General features: G+C 35.0%; 1 protein-coding gene across 1 annotated transcript; it reads left to right on the top strand.

Moving 5' to 3' along the window:
- The first annotated feature begins 11914 nt into the window (after positions 1-11914).
- On the top strand, positions 11915-13105 carry LOC145687408 (uncharacterized). Its single transcript, XM_081760866.1, has 2 exons — positions 11915-12145; positions 12951-13105. Exons 1-2 carry the CDS (start codon positions 11935-11937, stop codon positions 13103-13105), a joined length of 366 nt encoding a protein of 121 aa, XP_081616992.1. The 5' UTR covers positions 11915-11934.
- The last annotated feature ends 1357 nt before the right edge of the window (positions 13106-14462 follow it).

Genomic DNA, 14462 nt, shown 5'->3' with positions numbered 1-14462 from the left:
GATTTTTAGGTGAATAAGCGAATAATTCAAGATTTGTTTCAGCATTTGTTAATACAACTGGTTCTCCGTGTCATTGTCCGTGCCTGTATAAGCATTTCAACTGGAGCGTTTTTTTTTTTTTTTTTTTTTTTTTTTTTTTTAAGTTAACCCTTCATTTTTCCATCTTTTCGCTGTACAGTTTGCTGTCCACGCAATTATTGTTGTCTGAAAAACTTCAGTGTAATGTTTTACTTTATTTGAATAACGTAGCCCATAGTGAATCAACTCATCTTCAACCTAACAGTAAAGTAATTTTTAAATGTTGACTTTCCGTGCCCATCACGGAATCGATATTTGGAGAAAAAAAGTCGTGATGAGCACAGCTTTAGCGGGAAGTAGAAGCACAAGCTCGAAATTTGAATTGAGAGATTTTAAATATTTGGCCTTCGATTTGACCTTGATGTGAGAAATCGGGACCAGCAAACAATCCATTTCTTATTTGATAGGCTAATATCTAGATTTTCTTTCTTTTTCTTTCTTTCTTTTTTTTTAATGTCCGGTTTAACTGATAATTTTAGTGGTTTTCACAAGACTGAATTAGGTTTCTTTTCGCAACCTGTATGTATTAATGCAAAGTGGAAGCTTTCAATATGAGTGGAAAAATTAACATATGCTTGTGATCATGGCTATCGCTCGAGCCAAATTATTAACTAAATAAACCTTAGAGAGCTACGGGGACAAGAGTGAGTACAACATTAAAACACGTTCAGAAAGGTTTAGTGAGGAGTGTGTATGTCAGACAATATATATGTGCATAGTTATTGTCGGTAGATTTATTAAATTAATAAATATCTTATTTATTACAGATGTCACACACACACACACACTCACACACACATATATATATATATGGAGGGTAAGGCATTTATTGTCTCATTTTGAAATTTGAACCTTTAGACTATGTCCTTTGGCCTAATTTTATCCCCCCCCCAATATAGATTATGTAATTCGCACACTGCAAACGAAAATATTTTCGGTACAAACAGTTCAAACGTAGTACAAACGAATGACCTAGTCATTGTTTCAATTTTCTAAAGTTGGGGGGCTATCACGCCATACTTGCTGCTGACGATCCTTAACACTTCCGACATTGTGCCAAATGATTCCGTGTTCATTGCTGTCAAGGCTTATCATTTGCATACTTTGGACCAATCATAAAGTCAGAGCATATCGGTTGATGGCATGTCCGGGAATTTCACCCTGCACAGAACACTTTGTACATGAATTGAACATTAGTGTAATACGCAGTTTTGGATTGCGTATACGTGGCTTCCTTTACGCTGATAAGGACCACCATCCACAGTATCTCGAATTCTAAATAGTACCTATTGAAATTTGGCTTTTACGCAATTGTGGACAGCCCTAGGTCCGAAACTATGCACTTTTAGCTATAAGTCCATATGAACTTTTTCTTTTATTTTGATGTAAGGAATCACCTCTTACAGTTTGTCGGTATAGTTCGTTAACACCCTGTATATGTGAAATATAAACAAAATCGTTAAACATACTTTCGAGAAAGTCACACTTTTTTTTTTTAAAAAAAATCACCCCTCTGTAAACTACCCTTAATTTTGGGCGGTAGGAGAAAAATTTAAAACTAGAAAAAGAAAATGTAGAATCCTTAAAAACCGTAAGTTTAAAATTTCGTGTGGATACGTTGAACGGTACGGTCCCCTACGCGACTGAACGCATTTATATCGGGAGCATGGTCGGACGAAGAGAGACCCAAAAGTAATTTTTCGGCTTGTAGGAACAATGAGACGTGTAAATCATCCGAAATGTCGTATTCGATTATTTTAAATGATTACAATACTTTTTTTTCCCTTATCGCTTTATCGCTCTGTCTCGCTCGAAAGTAAAACTATGATTTGAGTTCGACTTGCTACTGTTATTAGCATCACTGGTGTTACTATTAATACTTCTATTATATCAAGAATATAATAATAATAATAATAGCAATAGTAATGATAATGTTAATAATAATAATAATAATAATAATAATAATAATAATAATAATAATAATAATAACACAGGGCCGCATAGGTTCTGTTGTTTTTATAATTTTGGGTGTTTTTTATGTATTTGAACATGCTGAAACCGAAACTGGCACTAGTTTTCTCATATCACGTAAGAATTTCTTACAATTCATGTTTTATATATGTTGATTGCGATATGCATGTTTAAGCGTAATTCAACTGATTGACGCTAGATGTCACAAGTACGTGGTGAAATTATCCAGGCGGTTACAAAAACGAATGTGTTTAAATGTAAGGAAGTTTAATTTAATTAAATTAACAAAAATTTTGCCTGCATGAATATTTAAAATATTTCTATATCAAACCTTGTTATCTCATTTCAAATAAATTTTATATTTAATTATCGCAAATCTTAGATGTGTTTCAATAGTATGAAATGTTAATATCTTAGGCTGGTTCTTTCTTGTATTTCGTTGAATACTGTGTTGCCATGGCATCTCGTGGTTGTAAGAATAGACCAGATTTATTTTGTTACATTTGTTCCACACAAAGAGAAACAGAAAATTACAGATTTTGTAAGAAGGGCATATTTCGCATACTTCCGTATGGAACTTGGAGATCAAGATAAATCGTGGACTCTACATAATCTGTGTAGATCTTGTGTGGAATCGTTACGGAAATGGAGCACTGGAAAGCGGTCATCTATGCCATTCGCAGTACCAGTGCTGTGGAGAGAACCCAAAAACCACAGCGACGATTGCTACTTCTGTTCCTGTGAAATTGTAGGACACAATACTCGAAACAAGACAAAGATAGTGTATCCAATATTCCCTCTGCAATGAGACCTGTGCTGCACGGCCTAGACTTGTCTGTTCCGACACCTCCATCAATTCTTGAGTCCGTAAGTGATCCTAGTTCGTACAGTGATTCAGTGGAAAATAGTGAAATAGAATATGAACTTTACAACCCCCCTAGCGGATCTCGTGACCCTATACCACTCACTCAACGCCAGCTCAATGATCTAGTTAGAGACATAAATCTGTCTAAAGAATCTACTGAACTTCTTGGTTCCAGACTTAATGAAAATAACTTGCTGGCCTGTGGAACATTTTCCTGGTACAGATATCGGGAAAAAGAATTTGTGCAGTATTTCTCAAAAGAAGGCTCTGTCGTGTTTTGTTGTGATGTGTCAGGTTTTGTTGTTTGTTAAATTTCCCTTGCCTTTCTAGTGATTGGAGATTATTCATTGACTCGAATAAAACAAGTTTAAAATTTGTTCTGTTATATAATGGAAATAAGTTCCCCCTCAGTTCCTATTGCTCATTCTGTGTCACTGAAAGAAACATATGACAATGTGCAATTTATTCTTAATAAAATTAAATACGAGGTACATGATTGGGTGGTCTGTGGAGATTTGAAGATTTTGAGCATTGTACTTGGGCAACAAGGTGGGTATACAAAAATACTATGTTACATCTGCGAGTGGGATAGTAGGGCACGAAATGACCACTGAGGAAGGAAACAGTGGCCATTACGGAAAACACTGAATGCGGGATCAAAAAACATCATTCAACAAAATTTAGTCAGTCCTGATAAAGTTATACTTCCTCCCCTTCACATAAAATTAGGATTGATGAAACAATTTGTTAAGCCACTCGACAAGGAAAGCGAATGTTTCAAGTTCATATACAAGAAATTACCTTCACTTTCATGTGCCAAAGTGAAAGAAGGTGTCTTCGTTGGCCCAGACATTAGGAAGTTAATGAAGGATAAAAACTTCGAGGCAACAATGACTAATGCTGAAAGGGATGCTTGGATAGCATTTAAAAGCGTGGTGGTGAACTTCCTGGGGAACCACAAAAGTGCTGATTACAGAGAAGTTGTTGAGAATATGTTAGTTAAATTTCAAGAACTGGGTTGCAACATGAATCTCAAGTTGCATTTTTTGCATTCTCATCTTGATTACTTTCCACCAAATCTCGGGGAATTAAGTGAGGAACAAGGCGAACGGTTCCACCAAGACATGAGGGATATGGAGAAACGGTATCAGAACTTTGGAGTGTTAGCATGATGGCTCACTGGTGTTGCACATTGCACAGAGAAACTTCAGAAGAAAATCACAAGAAAATTAGGAAAGCTTATAAGAGAAAGCGTGCTAAAAAGATATGAAAAATAAGATTGTTATATGACTGTGTTGATTTCCATTTTACAACGCATATATTTATGTATATATTTCCATATTATATGTATATATGTAGTAATCTGTATGTGTAGAGAATCTTATATTCTTTTCTTTGTCTGTCTGCATTCACATTAGCATAATAAGCTCTTTAGTCTGATAGAAGATAGGAAATAAGATATAGTAAAGCATTATTGAATACAGAAGAAGGCCCAAATTTTGACATTGATTTGTAAGAAAACTTTACGTGACAGGGAAAAACGAATTCATTATTCGTAATCAGCTAGGAACAAAGAATTAAGTTCACCTATTAATCAAAAAACAACATGAACTTTTTTTCAATTTGCAGCCCTGTGTAATAATAATAATAATAAAGTATGTATTAGAAGTAACATCTTTTTTTCTACTAGAAACGCAGTATGAAATTAACTGTAAAATGATTTTAAAAAATGGAAAACACTCATATTATGATAACCTTTTAAAAAAGCATATTCAGGTATGAAATTATTAATGTTTCTTTTTCCTATTTTGATAACTTACCTTATATATACAATTAATAATTACCGAACTTTTGTGTTTCCAAAATACAGTAGACTAGCCGGAATAATGTGGCGAAAGGGCATGCCAGATAACAGAAAGAAGAAACCGGATAGGCCGGAGTTCTATAAATACTTGATTTTTGCCTCACCCATACCATTAGAAACACACATTTTATACTAAAACCTCCTCTTATGTTTGTTGATCTCTTGGTACAGGCCACTGCTTTATAAATGTTATTATGTACTATATACGTTTTACAAATTAATAAGAGAAAAATGAGGTCTAAGAATAAAAATATTGTACACATTTGAAGTTTTATAATGTCTTAATTGCAGGAATCATAAAATGGTGTATTGTAAATACATACAATAAATACACACAATTTTAAAGTGAACAAAACGTTAATGTAAAACCTAACCCAAGTTGTCTTTCCTTTTACTGGTATTTCTTAAGAGTCTAGTGTTGTCACGTGACGAGACGAGACGAGACTTCTGATTGTCTCGTTTCGTCTCGTACAAAGCATATTTCATCTCGTGTCTCGTCTCGTAAAGATGTAGCCGTCTCGTTTCGAATGGTTCTGTCTCGTTTCGTGGCAACACTAGAAAGGCTGAGACCCACAAAAACAGAGCTCTCATACCAAGTGGGTACACTTTTAACCGAGTTTGGTTTGGTTAAGACAGCACAACACACAACACGACTACAATCTTTCAGCAACGACTGCTTATTTCCGACTGAACCAGTAACTACTAAGTCAGGAACATTTGTCAATACCGTCGGTACAGTCGAAAGGCCTTCCCCACTTATTCTGAAATCCTTTTTTCAGAACCTCTGTTGTAACTTCAATAAATAAGGAGGCCTATGTAACTTTTCGATTTCAAAAATGGCTTAGGTTCGAATAACATCATGAAAAAAAAATTATTATCAAACCAGCATCTTTTCAAAACTCAGAACGAGAAGGGCTGACACTTTTCTGTCTTATTTCAGAACGGGAAAGACCATGAAACAATTGTTAGTTACAGATAAAATTGCCACTTGTACTTCTATAACAATATTTTAATACGTAGATATTCCCACCAGCCCCCGAAACGAAAATTTCTGAAACACTGATCTCGATGAATGGTTTACATTGTACTTGAATTTAGAGCACTCTCATAAAATAATTAAACTTGAATCGATTGAAAAATGGAAATGAAAGCTGTTTGTAAGAATCATTTAAAAAAAAAATACTTTAGATATTCCCTGTTCTTTGTAGGATTTGAAATATTGAATAATTTGGATCATTTGAAATAAAAAAGCAGGGACACATTTCGAAGGCAAATAATTTATTCCGAGCTAATAAATTTTTAAACAAATTCAAAAACTGTGTTTATATTTTTCGAGACACGAGACGAAGACATTTCACAAAATATATCGTCTCGTTTCGTGTCTCGCCTCAAAGGGTCCTCTCTCGTCTCGTCTCGTGGCAACACTAAGAAAGTCTTACGCATTCTCCAAGAAAATGAGCTAGAAACTTGAAAAGTATATTCAGTTAAGTGTAATCATAGAATAAAGTATGGGAAAAGCCACTGATGTGTAGAAGTTGACAAGGCGGAATTTGTTCTTACGGGGCCCATGGCGAGTTGTTGCCGTGCGGTTCTATTATTTGCATTGGAAACACTGGCTCAAAAATATTTTACATTTTATATACATACATACATACATACATACACACACACACACATTGCATGGAGCCACGGGCAAGGTCTGGTTCGCCCGCCCGAAAAAACACTTGTGGGAGGTGGGGTGGAAGCACCCTTGAAACATAGAGATATGCTTATCTTAGTATTCTGAAATAGAATACACCTCCCCCGAGGAATAAGTAAGTAAATAAAAATAGTTTCGTAATGTTTATCTTCTGTATAATTGGAATATTTTAGTGTCTCAACTAGTGTTGTAAAGGCCTGGAAAAAAAACGGAAATTTTGGGTAAAAAAACAGTTTTTTACCGTTTTTACGAGCTTGGAAAAAACAGAAAAATTGGGAAAAATTGAAATTTTCGAATATTATACTACATTGTGTTTTTAAAATGAACTATTTTATATTTACTAGTTTACAGTTGACTAGTTAACTAGTTTACAGTAGATCATTGAGTAGTTAGGTTTCTTGTATTAGAATAGGGAAATTTTGCGGCAACAAATATATTTGTACCACTCCTTTAAAGTTAACACCGTGATAAACTGGAGTTATGGCTACAAAAGATACTAAAATATAATCTTAGTGGGATTAATATAGACGCATTTAAATTGTCTTAGGTAATCTTATAAAGTTACCATTTCATGGCAGGGAAGTGTTTAATAACAGGGCCAGAATTATTTTAGTAAATACCAGTATGTTAAAGTGAAATATATATTTTATGAAGATACGTATTGTCCTTGTGCTGTGCAAAATTTCATGAAAATGTTGAACTCATTAAAAAAATCTTTTGTTCGGAAATATTGGCAAAACCTAAAAAATATGGCTGCAATGATATTGCGCACACTTTTCCGGTTTTATCAGTTTTACCTGATAAGCCGTTGACAACCTGTCATAATGTACAGGATTGCGCACAAAAAAATTAAGCAATGTTGTCAGAGTGAAAATATTTCCTCTTCTGTTATGTTTGTATATATGTATGACTTTATTGACAAGTTGAATGTATTTTTTATACCTTCTTTGGGTTTGTGTTGTGACTGCCTTGTTTTGACACTAGAGAATGGCGGATTTCCGAGTAAGTGTTACTGAAAAAGGAGTTGCTTGTGTGATTAAAGATGGTATTAAGTATCGTCGATTTCGGGAGAATAAGAAAGGATCACAGTAACGGCAAGTAAAGTATAATTATTAATTATTTATTTGATGAGGAAAAGAGCATAGGATAACTATAAATAATTATATTTTTTGTATTACAGTATATACAGTATAATTTTAATATTATATAGCAAAGTAAATTTGCTAACGATATACCACATATATATCTGACACTCTTGACAAATTTATTTTCCAGATGTACGTTAAAATCATTGTAGTGTGCCACACGCGCCATCTCAATTGGCGCCAAATTTTTGCCACACTCCACAATTACTCAAACAATTAACGACAATTATTTTTCTAATTGCGTAGACAAGTTTATTTTTTTTCTTAAATCTTAAAACAAGGAAAAACGAGAAAACAGGGAAGTGTTAGTCATTCTCTTCGCGCATTCAAGATCCTTCCAGCTGTCTTTATTTTATTTTATTTTTTTTTTATTTTTTATTTTTTTTTTTTTTGTTGGATGAAATATTCTGTCTGCTTCATCCCTCCCAGCCAGCTCACTGTCTGCTCAAGAAGCAGTTAAACCATAACCTTTCTCGTCTAGAGACGATAATATTTCCGCCTACAGGAAAGTAATAGATTCCTACTTTTGGTTATCACACTCTTAAATAAATAGAGACGACAGAATTAATCCGATTTTCATTTAGTTAACTTAAAGGTTAAAAAGGTTATTTTGCTAGCCAGTAATATATTCAATAACTCTGACACAGAGTCTCATCTTCCTGTAATACAACCACAAGTGTTCGATTATAAATTTGATTATTCACTCTGTTTTTGGACGTTTTAGTAATATAAATTGTCACAGACCTAAGTTATTATTTTTAAGCACACTTGCAAAGTTTGAACTTTTGAACTCTTGAAATTTTATTAGAAATATAATGTGTTTGGAGAGTCATGGTGTAATTAAAATTGTCTTAGTAAATTGTACTATCTGTAACTAAAAGTGACTCTTTGTACACGTGAGGTCAAATGTTAACCTTCTCAGGTTATCAGGCTTTTTGTATCAAGAAATTTTCCCATGTAAAGGAAGCTTTTAGGATACGCCCTCTGCCTGCTTACGCAGTCGCAGAAACTTAAATTCGTTTCATAAATAATTAGAAATCCAATCAGGTAAAACCCTGACTTACCCCTGCCTTCACACGTCCCTAACCTAGTGCCGTGTGAGAATGATAAGGACAAACAAAAAGTGAGGACATCTCTCTTCAGTGGTGATTAAGTCATTGGGAGATTGGGGATCATCATCTAGTTTTCGAAGAGGCGCGGGCCTCCGCCCGTTGCCCCCTTCGGGGGAATTCCGATCACCTTTAGAAGTGGCACAAGCTCCCGCTTGTTGCTTCCTTCGGGTAAAGTTCCATCAAACTCCAAGACATGGACTTATCGTCCACAGTCTAACTTGGAACTACGCTGGAACGTTGACACTCTTGATATAGCCCGTTCTTCGGTCGGGAGAAACTTTGTTACATCCCTCACCGACTTGTGCTATTGTGTCGGCAGTGACTGTTACATTCCATCATACGGCGTAAGGACGGTATTCCTTCCACCACGGACATTTCATAAAGATTCATCATTGGAGACGAGCAGTGTGTGTTATCACTAATTCAATCTTAAGTGCTCAACTGGACAGTACCTCTGTTCTCACTGTGAGTATACAATCAACCTACAAACTTAGTTACTACTACTCAGATTCTGCTTACCTAATCTGAGCACTGGCTCTACACGGATCTCTTCAAGATCTCTCATTAACTCAACCTTTGTGTACCTAAATGCTTCCTAAAACAATACTCGTTAACCTGTGCTAACGCTGAGTTACGTATCTATCGAAGACCTCATGTAGGAAAGTCACCCTGTAACGTATTCAGTCTACGGACTTATTCGAGCCAGCTAATAAAATTCTTCCTAACTCGAACTTGCATTGTTTACGTCATTCCAAAAACATTATCAATACTTCCCTTTTGGTGAACGTTTCATAATTATTTCTCAATAACTATATTACGCCTCGTATCGACGTGCCCATGTTGTAGTCTACTGGAGAAGGCAGATAACCTGTGGAATGAAATCCTGTTGGACGTAGTTCGAATCTGGGAACTGCATTCACCATTCGTCTCACCTCTATTCCATCATCCATCCAGGAGAAGACCAGCCTGTGCGAAGTCCCAAATTTCCGAAGACTTCTAATCCCGTACGAAGCTCAGTGACGACATCGTCTTACATGAAGTCCTGATCGTCGTCCGTCTATCCTGCTCTTGTATTTCAGCCGCTCGAAGTACAAGTAAGTTTTATCGTAATAGTGTTTTTAGTGCTGTTAAGTGATTGTGCTACCTGGTGCGTACGAAACGGCTACAGCAACGTCGAAGATAACCCCGGAGTCTTCCCATCTCGACTTGGAGTGCCTGGAGGTAGGACCACGGACCTCAGGTGGGTTATCACTGTTTATTTAATATTTTCATGTAACTGTCATTTGCATTATCTTTTCATCAAGTCGCTTAACTGTAAAGGGGATCACCTCCCAAGTAGTTTCAAAATTACTTTGCAACCTTTTGTTGCTTAAATATCGTTTGTGTGAATTGCTAATTACTTTTGATTTCCTAGATCTCTTTTAATTCGAGCAGTAATCTCGTGTTTAATTATAACGATATAATATGTTTTGATATGCTAATTTGCTAAGTATTTTGAACTGGCTGATAGCAGTGGTATTCCAACTCGCTGACGCCTTCTCGCTAATGTCATAATACTTGTAATCATTCGTTCTCTTGTGTACTGACCACCCTCGTCCTTACTTTGACGAAAACCGCCTTGCTTTTGTTATTTGTATTGTTACGGGACCCTAAAGCTGTCTCCCTTGACGAGTGGTCATTCGATAGCCTATTTGCTTGAGATGGACATCTGCTCCTTTGCGCCCTCACTCGGTTGTTATGGAAATTGTATGTCATTTAACCATCTATCATCTGAGCTGCATAGCTCCTCTTTGACACGGACTAATTTAAAGTCCCTATATAAACAGCCTTTTTCAAGGCTACCTCTTGCTATTATTCATTATTATTGTGCTAATAACAACCTCCTCCACCAAGACATACTTTGTGGACATAAAATGGTGGTAAGCGGAAGGAATATGCACCCGCTGCCATAAAATGGTGACAGATTGGTGGAATGTGCACGCGCGACATAATTGTTGTCGGCCTGTGACATGCGATACCCCGCGTCACGCACATAATTTGATAACAGAATCGTTGGGATATGTACCCACTGACATAAATTGGTGGCTACATTGAGATTCGAACCTTGGCCCACATAAATAGTGGCCCTGATATGAATTAATCTTGTTGTGATATAATTATCCTCTGGCGGTATATAAATATTTGTGGTTCTTGGCTATCGTTCTCTATATCGGTGTCTTCACACCCTGTCAGTACGCCCATAAATTAGTTAAGCGCTCGTGTATATAAAACCTATATTTTGAATTCTACCAGAGCTTACTTGGGAGCGTGAACAAACTATTCGTTGTTCTTTAAATGCAAATGATAGAAGCGGTGTTTTTACAACTTTCTAACACTGAGAATCCTACCAGTCCACCACGAAGGTCTAGTTTTCCCCTTGAGACCGTTCGTGGCCGCGACATCATGTTGTGCCGTCATTATCACTGATTGCGACAGAACTGTTATTTTGGAAGAAAGAGGACAGCACAATCACTTGAGCGATTTTTCAAGGGTTCAAAGTCACGAGTTACGAAAAATCTGTAAGAAAAGAGCAGCGGTATACCCGAAAATACAGGGAAATTAACGCATAAGGATATGAAGAGGTGTAGAGAAGCGATGTACTGTATTCGAAAAAGAAAGACACACCAGTTCGTCCAAGAAATATTACAGAGGCTGTTGAGCAAATGATTGAAAGAGAAGATGAGTTCAGTCATGATGGAGAAAAGTTTCTATTTGTAAATAAAGAAGCTAAGATTATCGTCCTAACTTGTGCGAGTAACATTAGGTACGTATAATGATAACATTTACTGTACATAGTCGTAGTGTATGTAATAATATTTAGTATAGTTTCAATATTTCAATATTGTTGGCTGTTTTTTTCCTTTAAGCTTTTCATTTGACATTTTAGACTTGATTATGATGAACAGCTGAATAGTAGGAATTGTTAGATTTGTAGTATTAGTGTTAATAAATTTAATGCAACTGAAGTAACATTTCTCCTCGTCTCACTTTTCAGATTTATATTTGAGACAAATGATGTTGAGATGTACGCAGATGGTACATTTACATATGCTCCTCGTCACTTTCATCAGCTGTATACTATTCACGCATACAAGAACCAATTTTATTTGCCTCTATATTATGCGTTTTTGCCGGGGAAGGATAAGGAAACTTAGAAGGCAATGTGGGAAATGATAAGAAGTTTAGAACCTGAAATAAATTTGAAGACGATCCATGTAGACTTTGAAACTGCAGCTCACGAAGCTATCAGGGAGGTATTTCCAGAATGTAACATCATTGGATGTCTATTCCATTTGGGTCAATCTTGGTGGAGAAAGATCCAGGGCAACAAGCACTTATATCGAGCCTACTTGAATCCACAGTCTGAGTTAGGTAGGTACTCTAGGTGATTTTCCTTCATAAAGTTTTGCTTGTTAGCCAACTAATCAAGACAGTGAAATTAATAAACTTTCAGTAAACAAAATTGATTCCTCTGAGATGTCATTGCTTTTAGTACCAGATAAAGATGGCATGTAATAATATATTTTTTTAAATAATAAAAGCTTTTAATTGTTAACAAGTAAAACAATTGATTATACCTTGTTCAAAGTAATTCCAATCTGAATTGTTATTATACACATTTCGTTAATAGTCTTCCAACATTGTGACATCTTACCGTCGTTGGCACTCAGAGACTAAGTCGTTCCTATTCGATTCTACTTTTGTGAACTACATATCGTTGAGTTAAATAGAAATTCTTCTGAATAATTATGGGGTTCCTTATATAAGAAGGATTCCCTCTTGTCTCATATAAGAAAGAAGAAATACAATATATCGTTGTCTGGGATTAAACAGCTCGTATGTCTCCAATTTTGGCGAACTTGAGTGTTTGATACTATTAGAATCAGTATAAGGTTGTGCACAATCTGGTTAACGATAGATGATTCTGTTATTCCCTAAAAGGCTAAAATTATTTTAGCCTGCTTATATTAAGGCTAAAATTATTTTTGTAAACTTTTTTTTTCTCCTGTAAAATTAGCGAAGGGTTACTTACGCGGTGTTGAATCTCAGACGACGATATAATAAATTGTCAATATTAACTATAATGATCATCAGACTTGTTATATTTTAAATTACATTAGAAATCATAAAATACCGAAACAGTAGTGTAATTGAGGGGTTTAATTGTATTTTACAGGGATGTGGTTAAAGTCGTTTTTCGGTCTTTCATATTTACATCCAACTGAAGTATCCGATGCGTTTGCAGATTTGATATCAGTTGCACCGGACAATGAAGGTCTTCGCTTCTCCGACTTCGTACTCGAAAATTACATTGAAGAAACTAGCAGATAGGTACAAAATACTGTTTCTAACTAGATTTAGAAAGGTGATTTAACATATATTGACAGATTCCATATTATTAATAAGTAAATCGTGTAATATTGCAAGGATTATATTGGAATAATCAGTATTTATATGAGGAAGTCGATTATAAACATCAATGTTTGAATTAATAGTATTGTAATCTAAGTTTATTGTATAGTATATTATTGTAACAAGTATATTATATGGCTGAAAAAAATGTTAAGGACAGACGTTAATAAATTTATAAAAGTAAAGTTTTACGACAAGGGAGAACATTATTCATTTTGATTTTCAATTGTCAATTTTTCCATAAAACTTGGATAATAGTGAGAAGCATGCCTACTGTACTATATTATTATTATTATTATTATTATTATTATTATTATTATTATTATTATTATTATTATTATTATTATTATTATTATTGAGTATGTTTTTAATAATTGTTTCCTTCGTTTTATTTAGATTTCCACCTAGAATATGGGCTTCAGAACCCTCAGTAGCTCCTCGAACGACGAATGGGGCGAAAGCATTTCATAAACATTACAATGAACAGTTCTATTCACCGAGTCCGGATATTTATCAGGTGATTTCATCTTCGTTGAAGACACAATCCGAAACAAAATTGAAATTAAGATCAATTACTAATGGAGATACCAATACACAAAGAAAGGAAGATGTGAAGAGATATAATTTCATATTGAAGCAGTATGAGATGCTTAAAAGTGGTGCATATTCAGAGTATCAGACAAGGAGAATTAAATTTCTAAAAACTGTAGGCTTAAAATTACAACCAAGAAAATTTTAACATGTAGATTATAAATATAGAGAAACTTGGTTTTGGAGGTATCTTGTATTGTATTTACTGATCCAATTATATTTAGTTCATGCCTAAAGATGTTTAAAGGTGATACATATTCAGAGTATGAGATAAGGAGGATTACATTTCTAAAAATTGTAGGTTTAAAATTGGGACCAAGAAAATTTTAACATGTGGCTTGTAAATGTAAATACTTGGTTTTGGAGATGTATTGTATTCATTGATCAAATTATATTTATTCAATCCAATTTGTATTTTATTTCTAATTTCTGTTTCTATCCTAGTCTGAAAGAAAACCTTGTTTGCGCACAATATTAAAGCTGACATTTTGGCAACGTTGGACAAAAATATGTGTTAAAAGAGGCCAACAGAGATTTGTGCGCAATTCGGGATCTAGAGTGTGCGCAATCCAGGTGCTCCCGAAAATATAATTTAAAAACTATTTCTTCGCCTGATAATAATCTTATTTGTTGTAACGTGTCTGCAGCAACGTATTTCGCTAGCAGGAAAAATACTTGAAGATCA

This window comes from Thermobia domestica, chromosome 6, assembly GCF_964235325.1.
Source record: "Thermobia domestica chromosome 6, izTheDome1.hap1.1, whole genome shotgun sequence".
Classification (NCBI taxonomy): Eukaryota; Metazoa; Arthropoda; class Insecta; order Zygentoma; family Lepismatidae; genus Thermobia; species Thermobia domestica.
The sequence above is the reverse complement of the archived record's forward strand: the minus strand, read 5'-3'. Positions and strand labels throughout refer to the sequence as shown.

Coding starts and splice junctions, on each gene's coding strand:
- LOC145687408 (XM_081760866.1), top strand. CDS start 11,935: ATGTGGGAAATGATAAGAAGTTTAGAACCTGAAATAAATTTGAAGACG. Junction 12,146..12,950: donor GAATCCACAGTCTGAGTTAG/GTAGGTACTCTA, acceptor TGTATTTTACAG/GGATGTGGTTAAAGTCGTTT.